This window comes from Phalacrocorax aristotelis, chromosome 18 (genome assembly GCF_949628215.1).
Source record: "Phalacrocorax aristotelis chromosome 18, bGulAri2.1, whole genome shotgun sequence".
Classification (NCBI taxonomy): domain Eukaryota; kingdom Metazoa; phylum Chordata; class Aves; order Suliformes; family Phalacrocoracidae; genus Phalacrocorax; species Phalacrocorax aristotelis.
Window position 1 is genome coordinate 3477166 of NC_134293.1, and position 19862 is coordinate 3497027.

Here is a 19862-nt window from a genome sequence, read left to right on the forward strand (position 1 = left end):
CGCGGCGCGCGGAGATGACCTCACTCTGCCCCCTACCCGCGTGACGCGCTCGGCGCGCGCCGGAAGAGGGCGGTTGGGCGCGGGGGAGGCGCGGCCGCCATGGCGGAGTGCTCGGGCCTGCAGTTCGTCAGCCCGTACGCCTTCGAAGCGATGCAGAAGGTGGACGTGGTGCGCCTGGCCGCGCTCAGCGACCCCGAGCTGCGGCTGCTGCTGCCCTGCCTGGTGCGCATGGCGCTCTGCGCCCCCGCCGACCAGAGCCAGAGCTGGGCGCAGGACAAGAAGCTCATCCTGCGGCTCCTCTCTGGGGTGGAGGCCGTCAACTCCATCGTGGCCCTGCTGTCCGTGGACTTCCACGCCCTGGAGCAGGACGCCAGCAAGGAGCAGCAGCTCCGGTAAGGCGGGGAAGGGCGCGGGGAGAGCCGTAGCGGGGCTTTCGGTGTGGCGGTGGAAGTGGCGGGCTGCCCTGGCCGTTCGCGTCCCCCTCGTCTTTCGTGCTCCTAAGTAATCTCTTGGGAGAACCCCGAATTTTGGGAGAGCAGCATCCAGGGAGCGGGTTAACTGTCTGTATCGGGGCTCTTTTCCCGCGGTGGCGGGGCTGCCCGGCCCGGGAGGGCGGCTGACCCTCCTTTAGGAACTGTCACCTCTTTAGTGCAGACACAGACCAGTGGATGCGCTTCCTTGCCTGTTGTCTCCGCAGCTGGGGACTAGAGACCCTTGATGTTTCAATAACCTGCTGCAGAAACAGATTTCCCGATGTACAGCAGTGTTTTCTGATCGTTGGTGCGACAGAAATCCCTACAGAATTACTCTCTTTCTCTAACTGATACAATGTCTGTGTTTGCTGAAACATTTAACAGTTATTGGTTTAACTGGCCGTTAGGCACAAGCTAGGAGGAGGTACTGGAGAAAGCATCTTGGTGTCGCAGCTTCAGCATGGGCTGACACTGGAATTTGAACACAGCGATTCGCCTCGTCGGCTTCGTCTCGTACTTAGCGAATTACTAGCAATTATGAATAAGGTAAATTTGTCCATATCTGTGAATTTTGTGTCAGTGAAAATGCGCTGTGGGCAGGTTGATACGCTGTCAGGTTCTGTTTCTGGTGCTGCTGGTGTGTGTGAGTGCTCCTCTCCAGTTCTTATTTGTTTCACCAAGACTTAAAGTCTCAGCATGATTGAACGGTGGCTTGTGATTAAACTCCTCACGAACCCAGCTTGGCAGTCTTTCTTCCTCAGAACAACCAAGGGTAATCTTTTCTAATATGATATAAACGGTATAGTCTGTAATATGCTGTACTCAGATGTAAAGTGGTTTTGTGATGCATCAGTGGAGAAATTGTATTTGAAAATGAAATGACAGCTTTCCTCCATCCAGTTCTTTGTTATTAGCCACCTTATTTCTCATACTCCACCTCCTCGCCCCCCTGCCAGCATTTTATTTTCCTTGTGTAAATTTATCATGTTTTTAGAATTGTCTGTGAGCTATTTCTCCTTCTTCTGGAAAGAATCAGAGACCAGCTGTACTGAAGTATTTCTACTAGTAAATATTTCTTAATGCTAAACGCTTTTCTTGCCTGTTCTGTGTTTATAGCTGTACATTTTTGACAGGTTTTAATGTTTTTCATCTGCTGAATTTAAAGCCATAAAAGACAAATCGCTTCATAAAACCTGTTCAGTGATGATGAATAATGTCTTGTAGGTGTCAGAATCAAATGGTGAATTCTTTCTCAAATCTTCCGAGCTCTTCGAGAGTCCTGTTTATCTGGAGGAGGCAGCAGATGTTCTCTGCATTTTGCAAGCAGGTGTAGTATTCTGTACTTATAGTGCTTTCTAACTTCTTACAAATGTAAAAAGGTAACTTTTGGAGCCATTGTGACTGACTTGAGGTTGATCTAGGCTGTCTAGCTCTTTGAAAGAGGAACAGATCACAGATTGATTTTCCATTTATTGATTTGAGCGTGTTATTGAAATGCATATTAAAAGCATGCTTTTACTTGTTTCACAGTGAAACACTGTGACTTCTAAAACTGTCTTTTTATCCAGAGCTGCCTTCACTGTTGCCAATAGTTGATGTGGCTGAAGCTCTGTTGCACGTTAAAAATGGAGCCTGGTTCCTCTGCCTTCTGGTGGCCAACGTTCCGGATAGCTTTAATGAGGGTAAGTTACAGTTTCTTCTCATCCGGCTTACTTTTTCTAGCAATATAGTTAATTCTGGCCTAAACCAGGCATCATAAATATTTGAACGGGAGAGCGTTTGGCTCATGAAGTATAATTTGAAGGTGTTTATACCTAGAGGTGCTGATGGGCTCCCATTCTCATTACACCAATTCCCCTTTTTTGCAGCCTACCTCGTAGTCTTGTGTGTGTTGCAGCTTTTCGTCTGCAGGTCACCGTTATAAAGGCTGACTCGGGCAGTGAATGACTGGGACTACGAACCTGGTCTAGGCTTGCTGATCGTTCTTGTCCCTTAGACTGAGCCACATTATGAGGTGAAAAAATTGTACTGGCATTGCCTGTTCAGCATCCCTTGCCTCGCCATAAGATTTCAGTCTCCAAGGCTGCCAGATGCACAGGTTACGTTACGCAGAGTACGAGTAGTAACTGGATGATGCATAAATCTGTAATGAAGCTGTGATTTCTCTGAGGAGAAAGACCATTTCCTTGTTCTGCTTATATAGCGTAGATCACGAGTTCTTGCCCGGACAAGATTTGTGTGGCCCAGCTAATAAATCATGGTGAGCTGAACAGAATGGCTTGACTTTGTGTGTTTATGTTTCGTGGCTGTCCGTTGGGAAGGCTGGATTTACTTATGCCTCCTGTTGGATATTTAGTCTGTAGAGGTTTGATTAAGAATGGTGAACGGCAGGACGAGGAAAGCGTCGGAGGCCGCCGTAGAACAGAAGCACTTCGCCACCTGTGTAAAATGAACCCTTCCCAAGCTCTGAGGGTCCGAGGCATGGTGGTAAGTCCGTCGTTAGTCTGTCATGAGAATCATAACAATGATCCTTATTGGAGCTTTAAACACAAAGAAGGTGATTGAGCCTGAGCGTTTGATCTAGGTGGAAGAGTGTCATCTACCAGGACTTGGTGTGGCTTTGACCTTGGATCACACCAAAAATGAAGCTTCAGATGATGGAGTGAGTGACCTGGTGTGTTTTGTGAGTGGTTTGCTACTTGGAACAAATGCAAAGGTTCGAACTTGGTTTGGAACTTTTATCCGAAATGGCCAACAGGTATGAAAATCTTTAAATATTCTGGTTTTTAAAAGATACTCTTACAGCTTGCTGTAACTCTTCTGGATGTGGGCACCCATATTTGTCTGAACGCATGTAAATCCTGTTGCCCGGTTTGGAGCAACCTTTACAAGGCAACGTCTTCTTACAGGACCGTCAAGTCTATAAATAGCGTCCCTGAAGGCAGCTATTTGGTTGTTCCTCTGAGAGATTTTTGGGTGGGTGATTCAATCGGCATGGAAGCCAGGGAATTGTTAGGTTCATAATCTTTACCTGATAAATACGTTCATCCTCAGTGTTCACAGTAAGAAGTTGTGTCTTGACTTGCTTAGTTTAGTTGAGTTAGTTAAAGCTTGTGTTTTGGTTTAATAAGCTGTTGTAATATGATCACGTGTTGTCTGTTGCCCCGGTACTGAAAATTGTATTTTAAAAAAATTCCCCCCCCCCCCCCCCCCCTTTTTTTCCCCTTGACTTCATCATTATGGAGGCTCTTACATAATACATTGTTTGGTGGGATGAATTTTACATTGTTGTTTTCATCTTTTAACCTCTTACACAGAGAAAAAGAGATAATATCAGCTCTGTGCTTTGGCAAATGAGGAGGCAGCTGCTCCTGGAGCTCATGGGAATCCTTCCCACGGTTCGCAGCACACACATTGTTGAAGAAGCAGATGTTGATATGGAGCCGAATGTGTCTGTGTATTCAGGACTGAAGGAAGAGCATGTTGTGAAAGCCAGCGCATTGTTACGTCTCTATTGCGCTTTGATGGGAATTGCTGGGCTGAAGTAATGACTGTTCTCATGCTCTGTGTTTTTTGTTCACTGTCTGTCCATTTAAAGAGAGGTTGAGAGCTTTGGGCACTTTTAACATGAGCTGTCTTTTAATGCCATTGTGTCCTTGAAAGAGTCTTGGCAGGACTCGCTGATTTTCGTACTAGGGGAGGCCCTTCTTGCGTGCTGAGGGCTGGAGTTACCAGTTGATGGAATTTTCTTTATAGTGCAGAGAGTGCTAAGGTCTGTGGAGGCATGTATCTTTTTTACTTTCCAGTACTATTCTTAGCAGAAAAGTTTTTTCATTCTGATGGTAAAGATCCATTTACCAACTTTGCTGATTTTTTTTTTTTAAATCTAAAATAATGTGAGAAACGTGGCACGCTCGCTCTTTAATGCTGCAAAACCAGTTCTACTGACTTGATACAAGAAGTCCAGGCCTAAGCCTGGTCGGAGCAGCGTGTAGAAGAGAAAGCAGCTGAAAACTCCAGCAGCGTACACTACGGGAATTTAGAATTTCTATTCTGCTGCTTTTACTTTTTAGAGAGTGCTTATGTAGCCTCGTCATGCATTGTTAATTTTAATTTAGGTATTTTGTACTACTAGGCAAGATTATATCCCGGGGAAGTTTTCTCACTCTTGTTATCTCTTAACAGAGATTCTTATGTCTTTAAGTTCAAAGAGAAATGCCAGTTAATCTTGATACTCACTTATTGATGGCAACCTGATTAACACATTAAGTAACAGAGAAAATGTAATCTTTAACCAGGGTGGTGAGATTGGAAGTCTCTTTGCTTTTAAATTAACAGCGTGGTTTTGTTCTTCTTCTGTCCTGTTCAGGCCAACTGATGAAGAAGCTGAGCAGCTACTGCAGCTGATGACCAGCCGGCCTCCCGCAACTCCAGCTGGTGTTCGCTTTGTATCTCTTTCCTTTTGTATGCTTCTGGCCTTCTCCACTCTGGTCAGGTACCTCTCAGTAAAGGAGGAGCTTTGTAAAGATGTTACTGTTTTAACACCGTTAAGGCAATGACACACACACACACACACCCCCCCCCCGCCCCAGCTGCACAGCTTTTCTCTCCTAATTCTTTATACAAATGTCTGTATGTTGGTTGAAGGGATTTGTCTCACACTGTGGTGAGTAAATTGATATTCCACTCTGCCCTCGCTCTTGTTCCTGGCAAATCTTTTGAGAAGGGAGCGTCGGCGTTAGCTTAGTTTGGAATGGCCTTGAACGCTAAAGAAGGTCTTACTGGTTCACTTTTCCATTGAACAAGTTTATGGCTAGATTGGTTAGAGAACCCGTGCGAAGAGTAGCAGTGTAGGAATTTAATGGATGTAGCTTTTGGCTGTGTGATTCAAGACAGGAAATTGCCTGACAATTGGACTGAAGCGTGTGCTAAATATCAGTGTTTATCAGCTGTTTGATGCTAAAGTGGAAGATTCCTCAAACACTGGCTTTTCTGCTCGTGATTGTCAGTAAAAGTAGTGGTATTTCCTGGGAAAAGGATCTCCTATGGTTTTTCTTTGTGCAGCACCCCGGAACAGGAGCAACTCATGGTAATGTGGCTTAGCTGGATGATAAAGGAGGAAGCTTACTTTGAAAGGTGAGAGCAGGCTTCTGTTGGTTTTAATGATTCCAGCAATCTCACATTTACTTATGTCCTATTGGAAATTAACTCTTCCTCTTTGTTACTGTTAGCATTTCAGGTGTGTCTGCTTCTTTTGGAGAGATGCTGCTCTTGGTAGCCATGTATTTCCACAGCAATCAGCTCAGTGCTATCATTGATTTGGTCTGCTCCACCTTGGGAATGAAGGTAAATCCTAGGCTGTTTCTAGCACATACATTTCTCTGTTAAAATTAACTTTTTAATGTGTATTTATACTCTTGTATTTACTTTAGTTTTGATATAGGGGACTTCTGTTTTGCAAATATACTTAAAGCAAATGTAAAGAAAAGAAGTGGGTAACTAACTAAATTAGTTCCTCTAGAATAACATTAAACTACGCGTACGTCTTGATACAGAGGAACGTTGTGATAAAAGTATCTTCAGAAAGTGCTGACTTGTTGAAATGATTATTTCCAAGGAATGAACTTTTTTAGGAGATTAATTGAAGTAGTTTCCAAACGGAGCTGCAAGCTTTTTATTTTAAATAGTTTAAAGAAATGTCTCTATGTGTAGTGATTAATTTCTGAAAATTACCAAGGGAGGCTTGCCTTCAATTTACTATCATGAAACAGTGTCTTATGAAATGTAAAAGCTAAGGTGGTAGTTTTTAGGATAAGACCTTGGAAAACAAAAGTATTTTCAAATGTCACGTGAGGTATAGATGTGAATATTTTCATGGTATCCCAGTGAAGACAAATTTTAAAAGGTTGAAAGTTAAAAGCTTATAAAATAAATTTGCAGTACATATTTATGAGAAAGCTATAACTTAAAATTACAAGTACTTTGTTCTTGGTTTCAGATTGTTATTAAGCCCAGCTCACTCAGCAGAATGAAGACAATCTTCACACAGGAGATTTTCACTGAACAGGTATTTCAAGCCTAGGTCGTCGTCTTTTTTTTCTTTCCTCTGTAATCGCTTCAGTTTGACCTACAAAAAGAATCCTGCTGGTACTGAAACAGCCTTGGCTCTTTCTTTTTGTACTCTGATCTGATTATGCTTTTTGAACACGACTTTTTTAAATAACGGGGAAGCAAAGGAGAAAAATTGTCCACGATGACATTATTTTTTGCAGTAGCAGGAAATTGTTCTCAGATGTAGTCCGTATGCTAGTTTCACACATACTCTATTAAACTACATAAAAACGTTCTTCAGCTTCCAAACAACCAAAAATAAGTAAAAGCCAAGAAGAATGTAGCTGTGTGTCTTTGTCACCTTGTGCTTATGCGTTGCGATAAGGTGAGTGCGGTATTTTTGTTGTTAATTGTAAACTTTCCTTTAGGTTGTTACGGCCCATGCGGTTCGCGTGCCTGTTACAGGCAGTCTCAGTGCCAACATTACTGGGTTCTTGCCGATTCACTGTATTTACCAGCTTTTAAAAAGTCGATCGTTCACCAAGCACAAAGTATCCATTAAGGTATGACCTTAGTTTTATTTCTGTTCATAATTTTGAACGTTGACTAGGTTTTGGAGGCTGTTTTTTGTTGAATTATAGGAACAGAAATCTTGATGAATCTTATGGCCTATTACCATGTAATTTAAGAAGGAACCACGTATCATGTTTGCGTACCCAGTTTTAGCTCTGTAATCCAGAGGCCACACTTAGTGAAGTTAAAAAGAATCAGAAAGTTATTTCTCTCTCCCTGTTTGTGCTTAATAAAATTGTAGTCAGAACGATATTTCCAGCCAGGACAAGTTTTATTGGCGGGTCTGTACAGAGCAGGGTCCAGGATAGTCAGTTTATGACCAGGCCCAACTGAGAACTGGTATTACACTCTCCAAAGTCAAAGCCTCATTCAGTTGCGTTTTTTGTAACTAATTAAAAGGGAGTGTACTTGCAGACAAAAAAATTGCCCTCCAGCTTTGAAACTGAACACGTGATGTCATGTTATTTTCTAGGACTGGATCTATCGGCAGCTCTGTGAAACCACCACTCCACTCCATCCTCAGCTGCTGCCTCTTATTGATGTCTACATTAACTCTATTCTTACTCCTGCATCTAAATCCAACCCAGAGGCCACAAATCAGCCTGTCACGGAACAGGAGATACTGAATGTTTTTCAAGGACTCTCTGGGGTAAAGGATTTGTTTGCTTCTCTCCTGTACTGTAATGCGAACATGTTGCTCAGTATTCTGTAAATATGCCTGTTGCAGATTCTGTAAGTTGCCTCATTTGTTGTTAATGCCTGTGTAGTAAACTGCCTCCTCCTACAGTGATGGTCGTGTGTTTTGAAGTGAATCTTGTTACAGCTCCTCAGAGTTGTAGAAGGATTGCTATTTGCTCCTGTTTTGCCCGTTCCCATGGGAACTCACTAACTCATGCTGTTAAAAATGCAAAGGAAAACACTTCATGGATTGAAAAGTTGGAGGTGTTTATGTAGGACTTATATAATTTTTGTACCGACTCGATCTTGTTAGATAAAAATACTCCTTAACTGAAGCACTCTAGCTGTTTCTGGAAGAAGCCTTTCCATTTTGATAGAAGTATGAGGATGGTCACTTGGACACACACAGAATGAGTGACAAGCATGGAGTTGCATTGGAATCCTGGGATTACTCCTTATCAGCGTCCCAAGATATCAAAAATACATTTTGTGTCTGAGGCTCACTTTAAAAAAAAAAAAAAAAAAGAAGGGGAAAAAGATAAAAAGAAAAGTTCCCTGCAACTTTTAGCGTGGACCTCATATGGCTTGATATTTTTATTCAAGGCTTTACTGCCTTATCTTTCTTTGCACGTGCAGGTAAATCCAAGTTTTTGTTCTCAAGAATCAGGAATGCAATGTGACATTTGTATGTGGTTCTATGTACAGGGGGAAAATACTCGTCTTGCTCAACGATACAGCATCACAACACAATTGCTTGTCCTCTACTATGTCCTGTCGTACGAAGAAGCACTTCTGGCAAACACAAAGATACTGGGTATGTGTGAGTGCATCATGGGAAAACAGATTAACTGAAAACTAGATGCAAGGAGAGGAATTCTTAAAACAACCAAAATTCATTTTGCTGTCAGATTCAAGCACAGCATAGGAAGTTTAGGTTCTTATAATAAATACAGCATTGGTGTAGAAATTCAGGAGATAAAGTTTCTGCTGAAACTCAGTAGTTATTTGTTTTCCAGATTAAAAAAGCTCCAAGCCGGCCAAAAAGTTACCAGAAATGTTTATGACCGTCTAATAAATACAGCGACAATTAACAGACTTCTTACTTAATTTGGATAACTTATTCATGTGTCATCAGGCTTGCAGGCACATTTATTTGGGTTGGCAGTTTTATAGTTGACAGTAACGAATGATCCATTTTTACCTTCGAAACTGAGACGTTAAATCAATTCTAAACGAATATTGTGTAGTTTATTGATGGAGTTTAATTTCAATTAAAACATAGTATTTTTTTCTGGTGGGTGTTTTTACCTTCCCTTTTTAGGGTGCAAAAATTCCAGCATTCATCAGTGCTATTTTCTTCATGCTATTCAAGAAAGACAGAAATGCTATAAAATCAATTATAGTTCTTCCTGCATTTATAACTTCCACCTCACCACGGGGTGTTGTGTGTGCCAACAGTTTGAATTCCATGTACCAACTGATAACCGTTTTGGGTTTTTTTTTAAGAGTAAAAAACCCTGAATAATGAAAGTACAGATTTGAGCTATGATCTCAAAATCTGTTGGACTTCATGAGAGACAGTACGGAGACCTTGTGAGCAAAGCTAAATGCCAGGAAAATCTTCAAATGGAAGTGTTCACAGAATTGGTTTCCTGAAGAGCTTAATTTAATACTGTAACAGGAATGAGGCATGTTTGGGAATTTCTCAGTTTTACCTGGATAACAGGGAGACAAGCGCTTCATGCTTTCTTTAGTGATTCAGTTGGGGAAATAATTTTTTTCCAGCTGTAACTGTTTTGCGTGGTTTCCTGTCCTGTCCCTTATAGCTGCCATGCAGAAAAAGCCCAAGTCTTACTCTTCGGCATTAATGGATCAGATTCCAATCAAGTACCTCATCCGGCAGGCTCAAGGACTGCAGCAGGAACTGGGAGGTATATCTGTGTGTGAAAGCCTCATGTGTGCGTAGAGGAAGGCGAAGCATGTTTCCAGCTCTGGCTATCGACTGTTTCACAGTGTGCCTTCTTTTCTCTTTCTCTTAAAATCTGACAATACCAACTCTTGAGATTGCAGGCATGTTTAAAGAGTAATAGCGAAAGCATGAGGAAGGCAGTTCTTTTTAGAGTAGGTCTTACCTACCTAGTGTAGGTCTTCAAGCAGGAATTGCCTGAGAATTCATAATTATTCCAGACTGAGTTTAAGAGTTACTATCGGGTCCTCCCACCTTTACAAAAGGTAACTTCTCCTTTCTGTTGGAGTTAGAATATCAGGCTATAAACGTGCATGTCGTGGAACCTCTTGGCAGTGATTCTGTAAGGTCTGTTGCTGAAATGGTAGGCACAAATATGGGCAGGTGAAAGATGTAGCTACCTAGAATTAAGACGTATACTTTCTTAATGTCCCTAAAGGCTTGCATTCGGCACTGTTACGCCTTCTTGCAACTAACTATCCACACCTCTGCATTGTGGAAGACTGGATCTGTGAGGAACAGATCACGGGCACAGATGCCTTACTGAGGAGGATGCTTCTTACAAACATTGCGAAGAATCACTCTCCCAGACAGCTCCAAGAAGGTAAATAACTTCATTTGAAGTAAGCAGTGCTCTTTCCAAGTTAGTTGGCATGTAGTGGTTTGAAAGCATGTAGCCATTTAATTCATTTGACCGTACTGCATTTGTATAATGAAAATGTTCTGCTGCAAGCTTGTTAATATGTGATCTTCAGGTCAAGGAGTCAGAAAAAATGCCAGAAATCCAGTTTTACCAAGATCCCATTGTCTTTATTTGATAGCATTTTCCATGCTGCCTGGAAATCACACCCAGCTGACGCAGATCTTGGAACATTTAACGCTTCTCTCAGCTGGTGAATTGATCCCATATGCAGAAGTATTGACATCAAATATGAATCGCTTGCTGAACGCCGGAGTCCCTCGGAGGATTCTTCAGACTGTCAATAAACTTTGGATGGTTCTTAACACCGTGATGCCAAGAAGGTAGGTGGAATGGCACTTTCTGTTTTAAAAATAGTAACGTAATGCCTTTGTCTGGGAAATTGGAGGTTGTGACTGAATAGAATGTGTTGGAGTTGCATTTCTTTTTGCTTTGTTGAAAATTGTAACCTTTGGATTTAAAAGGAAGGTGGTACTTGTTCTCTGGGGAAAGGAAGTCACCAGTTTGCTTAAAATATAGGAGTATGGTTTTATAGGGCACATTGTTTATGCTGAATTACTGATTGAAATACGAACTCGCTGCAGTAAGAGCATGACTTTTTTGAGGAAGTGGATGCTCTATTGCAGTGACAACAGTTTGGTTGCTGTAATTCCAGTGGATGTAAGCTAACTATATCATGGTAACTTCATGGGCCGCAAATGAAGTATGGGGTTTTTGCTCCCTGATAGGCCTAGAAAAGTACTGGAAAAGAACTGAGATAAGTATGTGCCCAGATGCTGTGATCCCGTTTCTCATACGGATTGTCTACTAAAAAAATCATAAAAACAATCTCATTGTAGGTTGTGGGTGATGACTGTTAATGCTCTGCAGCCTTCAGTAAAAATAGTCCGACAGCAGAAATACACTCAGAACGATCTGATGATTGATCCTTTGATTGTACTGAGATGCGATCAGAGAGTTCATAGGTAAGCATCTCCCTCCTTCAGCTTTTTAGGTTCTGTGGTACTTACATTGACACATAGTGAATGCTAAACGTAAAGGTGTCTCAGAAAACTTCTAAAAGCTTTCAGTACTTCAAAACGTATTTTCAAACTAATCATATGAGCTTGTAATTTCCATCTTCTTTGTATTAAGCTTGTTGGTCGGAGGACTGAGCGAGCTGTGCATGCTGTTTCAGCACATCGTGCTGTCCAGCTGAGCATCTTGTTGGACAACCTTACGTTCGCTTCTATTTTGGAAACTTTGGGATTTGTACATAGATCATCCATTTTAGGTTTGTGTGCGTGGGTTTGTTCTAAACAGACATTGCAGCATACTTAAAATGGCTGCTGCCACGTGGTGGTGGTGGTGGTTGAGTTTGTAGCATAACACCCTTCCACTGCACACTGTCTTTTGCCATCCCTCATGGACCTGCAGGTATTCCATCTTTTTGGGTAACAGTTTCTGCCAGCGGGTGCCCGATGGGTATGACAAAAGTAGATTTGCATAATTTCTCAAGAAAATCTCTTAGCAGTACTTAGAAATTAGTCCCTCTAGATGTCAGTGGTGATAGAGGAGGATGTGTAATGCTGCTTTATGGCTCTGATGCAGAAGAATCAGCTGAGAATTTTACTAGCGAAATGGTCAGCTTTTAAGGAGAATATGAAATAACGCAAACAATAAGTCAGAATTTGTAAATTATAACTTTGCTTTTTCATAGTAATGAAAAAAATAGCATCTGTTTTTCTAAAAAAGATAACAGTTAATCATTGTAAATGTACTTCAGTCCCTAGTTTTATTCCTTGTGTATTCTTTTTCATGTCTTCTGTCAGCTGTGCTTTATTTTTCCCAGTTTTCTATTATCCTTTTTTTCATAATAAATGGCTAATAGTCAACTTGATTTGTGCTTCCAGTTCTTGTTTGTATGCATCTGTCCCTCCTTGCCTTTTTAGCAACTGAGCTGTGAATCCAATTTTCATTTGAGTTGCTACAACTCTGCTAGACTTCAAGTTTCTATTGATGACATCTTTAATCCCCAACCCATAGGCGAAATATTTAAATGTATGTCCCTTCAGCCCTGGATGCAAATTGAAAACCTGATATTTCTAAAACTGTTGGGGAGATTTATAATGCAATGTGATTTGAAAACTATCATCTTAGTGTGGTGGAAGCAGTTCAGAGCTTGTCTGCTTTGTTTTCCCCTGTCGTTCAGATCATTATTTTTCCTTACTTCACAGACAGCCAACACTTTCTGGGTTTCCTTTGTTCATCAGAGATTAGTCTCTTGAGCAGTTCCTTGTTTTTGTAGAGTGTACAGATACGCGTGTGTGCATGAGAGAAGTAGGACTGAATGGCAGGGCAGCAGAAGGGATCGCGGCCTTTAGTATTTTGCTGTGTTAGGGAGAACGGCTTTAGTATGACAAGCCTACAACCAAAAGAGCCTTTGAGGACTGCTTTTAGTTTGTTCATATTTTTACTGTCTTATTAATCTGCCTACTGAAATGTCTTTATTTTACCATATGTTCCCATATCAGGAGTCCTCCTCTGATGGATGTAACTTTGCACATGTTGAATGGATATCTTCTTGCTTCAAAAGCTTACCTCAATGCTCACCTAAAAGAAACAGCAGAGCAGGACATTAGGCCATCCCAAAACAATGCAATGGGTCCAGAGGCCCCAGAAGTTACAAGGGAAGAATTAAAAAATGCATTGCTCGCTGCTCAGGTAAGGAGGGGAGAAATGGATATTAAATGTTGTGAGGAAAGACAATGATAAAACAGAAATACAGAAACAGGAAATGAAAAAAGGAAACCTTTTTCCTTCTTTTTCTACTAACTTCTGTTACCACAAAAAAGAAAACCACCTCTGTATTCAGATTGTTAAATGTTTTCGGTCTTCTGTTTTCTACTCTGAAGCACTGTGTTGGTTAACTGCTTTGATAGTGTTCCTTTCTGTTAGAACAGAAGAGTTGTGCTTACTAGCCCTTTTGCCTTGTTGACTGTGCTATTGAGAGGCTCTTTCTGTACTGAGATTTGGAGCAGTAAAACATGAATAAATGTGATGAACCTGTGCATGATCATTTAAGAGAAGCAGCCAGCATTGTAAAGTGTGAGGCTGAAGAATAGTTAACTTAGCTTGACATGATGGGAATTCTTGAGTAATCCTGTTTCACAGAGAGTCTCTTCATACCCCTGTCTGGAAGAATGTCACATATATAGTCCCTGTTAGAAGATGATTTTTTGAGTTAATAGCACGCTTCATATTGAAATGAGTAGTGTAGTCTCCCCTGAATACTGAGAATTACATGGTCATGTGCATATTTTGTCTGATCTGGGTGCTTTAAGGGACTATTGGATATTTATTTTGAAACAGAGTGAGATTCCTTTGAAGTTACTTTTTTGATCTGTGGTTATGATGATCTGTTGGATTTACACTTTTTTTTGACTTTTGATTCAGATACAGTGTTGGGCTTTTTAAAATGTTCTACAGGATTTGTCATTCTTGAACTGAGTTGTTTTTATTCTATGTAAAAAAAAAAATCCATGTGTAGGAATTCTAGCCACCTGAGAGTCTTCCATTTTTTACAGTGTCATTACTTTGTATTTGATTTCCTTCATTTCATTGGGGGTTTTTATGCATGTTCTGTTGCTTATTTTCTTCACAGGACAGTGCTGCTGTGCAGATTCTTCTAGAGATCTGCTTGCCTACAGAAGAAGAGAAAGCCCAGAGCAGTAATACCCACAGCTTGCTAAAGAATGTTTATAGTACCACAGGCCCTAAGAGTCCTGAACTAGAAGAAGAAGAAGATAGCTTGCTGTGTAATCTTCGAGAGGTCCAGTGTCTGATCTGCTGTCTGCTGCATCAGATGTATATTGCGGATCCCAACATAGTCAAACTAGTTCATTTCCAGGTCTGCTTTGCACTATTTTAGTTCTTCCATGGTTTCTCTGGTTAAGAAAGACCCAAATAAAGTGGTCAAAGGATGCTGAATGTGGTGGTTGTGTTCCTTAGAAATTAGAAATTATAATGGCCCACTGCTCTGCTTCCCAGCTTGCCAAATTCATAGTACCTGCATTTCCTCCAGATTTCAGTGCCTGGGCTCTGTGTTGCAGCCGAGAAGGGAGCAGCTAAATCATGCCTGTTCCTCATCATTAAACACGTGCTTTGTTTGGGCCTCTGCCCTTTTTTATACCAAAATAGTTTGTCCGTTCTAGGCCAAAGAAAACTGGCCTAATCATTGTAGAATTGCTTGTTCCACATCTTTTGTGGGTTATTTTTTTCTGGCCATGTTTTTAAATTGGTATACTCATTATTCAGAACTGTAATTTGGCTTCAAATGTAAACATCTTCTTATCTTTCCTTTTTGCTAGGGCACAGTTTATCTCATTAGAGTGGAAGGAGAAGGGTTGCCCCTGCCAAAGCAGCTGTATGTCTTCAAAAAAAGGGGGGAAAGATCAGCGAATTTTTAAATGTGAATGTGGGTTTAGTGTGTGTTAAATTGGTCATTGCCAGATGGCAGTCTCTTTAAAAGGAGTTAATTTGCCTTGACCTGGAACTGATTAAGTGACTAAAAAAGTCATAATGGTGCAGTCGTGAAATAAGCAAGTTGGGGCCTCTGGTGAGGTTTGGAACACCGGGGAAAGGCACAGAAGGAAAGGATCACTGTAGCCTGGTTTAGTTTGGGGAGTGGAGGGAGAATTTCCTTGCAAATAATACGTTGAGTACCGAGGGTAAAGAACTGATTCAGACCATGGGTTTGTCACCCAGCCTGCCTCTTGTTGCTTTGGGAAACAGGCCTATTGCTTATAATTCTGAACAGAAGAGATAGGCAAGTATATTAGTTTTGAAAAGAAGCATTAACGAAAATCTAATTTAAAATCTTAATTGAAGCAGAATTTTAAAAACACCTTTGACACATCTGTTTTCTTAATCGCACAGGGTTATCCATGTGAACTGCTGGCACTGACAGTGGCGGGGATTCCATCGATGCACATCTGTCTGGATTTCATACCGGAGCTCATTGCTCAGCCTGAACTTGAAAAACAGGTACTGGACAGTCATCTAGTTTGAGAGTCACTGTAAGTAGTTAACCCGGATGGAGTATTGGTTAAGGGGAGAAAATAAAAGGTTCACTAAAAAAAGGCTTGTTCTAACCTCCCAGGATATTAAGGTAAGATCTGTAGCACTTTTAGCCCTTGCCCCCAAATTGGGGATTGTGACAACTCCACTACATATCCTCTCTATACACTTGTTTAGGAAATACCCATGAATTTCAATATTGCCCTCAAAAACATGAATAAAAGCACTGCAATAATGACTTTTTATTGAGTGTAAATCAGTTGGCAAAGGTCTTGCCTACTTAATTTTTATCTGATACTTTATAGCTACAGGAAATTCTATGAACTTTGAAATCTTTTTGCAAAATATTCTGTAGAACAGATTAAGCAGCCTTAAGATCAAAATTTTATACATTCTCAGGAAAAGTTTTGGCTACTAAGTCTTTTTTTTCCAGGGAATATTACTGCTGTTTCTTGAAGCAAGCTTGGGACTAGACTGTAAGGTGTAGATTTCTAAATTGATCGAAATTTCTCTTCTGCCAGTTGTCTTACCAGTTCTTCCCCTGGTCTAACTGCAAGAGCAGAGCCTGCTAGAATGACATGTGCTTTCCTCAAAGTTATGCTATTTGGGTCTGAAGAGTGGTGGTTTCTTCTCACTACAGGCTCAGCAAAGGGGGAGCCAGGAGTTTGATTTTGAAATATTTCTCTGATATTTTTGAAGGTCTTCTCATGATGATTATGAAAAACCATGGCAAATAACCATTCATTATTACTTTCTAAAGCAATTGGTAGACCTTGATCTGATATAGTGTGACATGGGGAGAGTACATATTTGGCTGGTTGCTGGTAATTGGAATTTGTTTGGCTAAAGATTCCTCTGTTTGGCTAAAGATTCCTCTGTTTTCTACATCAAGCCAACTTTGCAGTTGTTCTCCCTTCTCAAATATAAAGTTACTGCTGATGAGAAGAGACTGAACTAAAGTTAAAGTTGGACCTTAAACAGTTTTTACAAGGGTTATATTGTGAATTGCATGTTGTCTTGTTGCTTATTGTTAATGTCACAACAAATTGTGTCTGTTGGGGAGATTCTGAAACACTAATGCTGGTATTTGATTAATGTTAAATGTGTGTGGGTTTTTTTCTTATGTCAGCAGAAAAATTGCACAATAACTGTCATTAAGGCTTCCCTGACTTTCATTTCCTTATTGGGAAAATAGGGAATATTTGCTAACTTGTAAGTTATGTGAAGAGTTTTGGATAGAAAGTGCAAAGCAATCTTTAACTTTATTGCTCTTTATTTCTCTTTTGCCTTTCACCTACCTAACAGATATTTGCCATCCAGTTACTTTCATTTTTGTGTATCCAGTACGCACTACCTAAATCTCTCAGCGTGGCTCGTTTAGCTATCAATGTGATGGGAACCCTACTCACAGGTAAGCACTCCAGCAACCCCTGAATACATCATGCAAATGAGATTTATTTGTCTAGGTTGAATGCAGTTTTGTCTTAATGCCATTGTGTTAATTATGAGTGTGAAAGTAACAACAATTCTTGACTGGATTTTTACAATAATTTCTTTTTACTTATTCATTTCCTTGATAGTTTTAACCCAGTCGAAGCGCTATGCTTTTTTTATGCCAACCCTGCCTTGTTTGGTGTCATTCTGTCAAGCCTTTCCTCCTTTGTATGAGGATATTATGTCTCTGCTGATACAAATAGGACAAGTTTGTGCCTCTGATGTTGCTACGCAGACAAGAGACTTTGACCCAATTATTACACGTAAGTAAAGTGCCTTGTATTTCAAAAGTAACATCGTGATCCCAGGGAGAAAATTATGTTAGTGTTTCAAAAGTTTGAGTGTAGTTGGAATGCAGCATGAAATTTAACTACTGTTGTCTCGTAAATATAGTAGGAATAGGGATAGGTGGATTTACTGCATTGGAGGAGAGAGTTTAGAGTCTAAAGGGGCTGAAAGTATCCCTTTTATTAAACTTTGTACCGCCTTCCTTCTGTTTTATTTCCCTGCTTGTATCATTTCAAGAGGTATCCCTGCATGCAAGTGTTGTGCATAGAATTTGCTATTGGAGTCTAAGAATTAAAGATGTGAGCAAAGGCCATGGGCTTTTGAGAACACAAGGACTTTTCACCACCTCAGCTGAGGTGTGATGGCCATTTAGATCTTCCTGATCTGTTGGAAAAGCAAAGTCAAATGAGCTACTTGAAGTCTTACACATGCCGTAGCATGTTTGGATAAATATATAGTGATTGTGTGAACACAGATTAACCATTTAAGTCTATCAGTTGATCTTGAGCATGTTTTTGCCTGAAGACAATAGCTCTGTTCATGTGATACGAAGTTCCCTGATGCTATCTATGCTGCAATATTTATGTTAAAAGAAGTAAGAGGGAATATTAAAAAAAGTCCAAAGGAGTAAGACATAGGTAAATGAAAAATGTTGTAGTGTCTCTAGAAATAATCTGTGGAGTTCAGTCTGGTGTATGAAATAGTGATGGCTCTGATTTGTGATTTCATAGCGTACATGTTTGTGTTATGGGTGTAATATCACCATTTTAAAAAATATTTATTTATTTAGATGTACTTTGCTTCTTTTACTTAATTTTCTAGGTCTCCAGCAACTAAAGGAGAAACCACATGAAGTGTCAGGACTTTGTAAAGATGCATCTAACAAAAGCTGTTCAAGGGACACTGCAAGCATGGACCCTGATGTTCGGTTATGCCACTGTGTTGAAAACACTATCATTGAAATAATTAACATGAGCGTAAGTGGAATTTAGGAAGAACGCAAACGAAATTGTGCTGTACCTAGTCCTACGGCCTATGGTGTCTATATTTGGAGAAAGCTGTGAAAGTGGACTGAGGAATGGGAGCACAAGAACTCCATGGTTTTCGTTCATTCAATTCAGTTATGGCTGGAAAGAAAATAATTCTTTCAAGAGCCTTACGTTGCTTCCAGTGAAAACTTTTGAGGTTGATCGAGTTGGTGAATAATTTCCAGTGAAACAGAGTGTGATTTTTCAGGCTTGCTTGGTTTCTGAAGTGATACAGCAGCACACCCGGAAGGGTTCTATAACACTCAGAAAAGTGAATGCTTAATTTGTTGAGCAAACAGCAAAGTGATGGGTAAGAAAAACTTGAGATTGAAGCGCTTTGCTTAAGTTAAATGAACTGCTGTTCCAGAGCCTGGCGGAGCATGGTGGAATAAAGTATTCCAAGGAAGACCTGAAAAAGTGGTGTAAGTAACTTCCACCACCACATTGAGTACTAAGAAAATGCTTTAATGTTTTTTGTTTTTCAAACCACTGGTCAAAGTTCCAGTTCATGAGATCAGGAACTTCATTTAAAGATCAGCCAGCCTTCATTGACAGTTTGAAACTGGTCTAAAAGCTTCTTTTAAAAAAAGTACTAGTACTACAAAATGAGCTGTATAAATGTGTTTTTTTAAAGAATATATATTTTTTGTGCAGCTGAGATGGTTATTATTTTTTAACATCACTTAGTTTAAAAGAGATGAGGAAGACCTCAAGAAATAAGTGCAAAGGTATCTGAAGTTGTCATCAGGATAAGATTAAAAGAAATTAGTGTTGAGGGTAACTGTGACAGAAGCTAAGTTTCCCTATAATGAAAGGAATGACAGATTTCAGCCATACCAAAGTGGTCACATGCAGCTCAGTGGACAATAAGCCTGAATCCTTTGTGCTTCGTGCATGAAGTTGGTTGTTCTTTCATAAACAGAAGCTGCAGGATTTAACCTTGACAGATGGGTTTTGTGGCATTGCAGAAGGGGGCGTGTGGTGCAATATTTGGGAGTTTCCTGAAGGTTGCACAAGATCTTATGTGAGGCAGCACATGCTTTTGCGGCAGAGAAAGAAAATTAAGGTTTGGCTCTTGTGCCAGAAGTGAATGTAGTACTTCAACACACTTGATTTGCTAAACTTGTCAATCTGGCACTATTTTCTTAAATGACAGCATCCAGGGTCATATTTACTTATTTAAATAAGTAAAATATTTTTCAGTTAAAACCAGTTTATATTCCAGAACTTAATGGCCTGATTCTTTGGTGAGGCCTTGCGAAAGTCTTGCGTAGCTTGTCTCCTGCTCCTGTCGGGCAGGGGTTTGGGAAGGCTGGTACTGAATTGCCAGACACGCTGGGGTTGGCGTTCCAGGACTAGCAGCGTGCTGTAACCATCTGATAACACTGTCTGGCCACCAAGTATATTTTTGTCATCTTCATGTAAAGTATGTAAATTATATAAATGTATGTAATTGTTTCCCCCTCTTTTCTAAGTGTAATTTTATATGTTGTAGTGGTATTTAAATAAAAAAGAATGAACGTACGATTTAGATCAAGTTATGGATATTCATG

At 40.4% G+C, this 19862-nt stretch overlaps 1 protein-coding gene across 1 annotated transcript; it reads left to right on the forward strand.

Moving 5' to 3' along the window:
* Positions 1-41: 41 nt before the first annotated feature.
* On the forward strand, positions 42-19833 carry INTS2 (integrator complex subunit 2). Its single transcript, XM_075113367.1, has 24 exons — positions 42-392; positions 881-1019; positions 1698-1800; positions 2042-2155; positions 2830-2960; positions 3058-3231; positions 3791-4017; positions 4843-4968; positions 5538-5609; positions 5705-5819; positions 6472-6540; positions 6953-7087; positions 7570-7746; positions 8481-8589; positions 9602-9706; positions 10181-10345; positions 10563-10764; positions 11281-11406; positions 12955-13144; positions 14085-14330; positions 15359-15466; positions 16805-16910; positions 17080-17256; positions 18104-19833. Exons 1-24 carry the CDS (start codon positions 100-102, stop codon positions 18271-18273), a joined length of 3579 nt encoding a protein of 1192 aa, XP_074969468.1. The 5' UTR covers positions 42-99; the 3' UTR covers positions 18274-19833.
* The last annotated feature ends 29 nt before the right edge of the window (positions 19834-19862 follow it).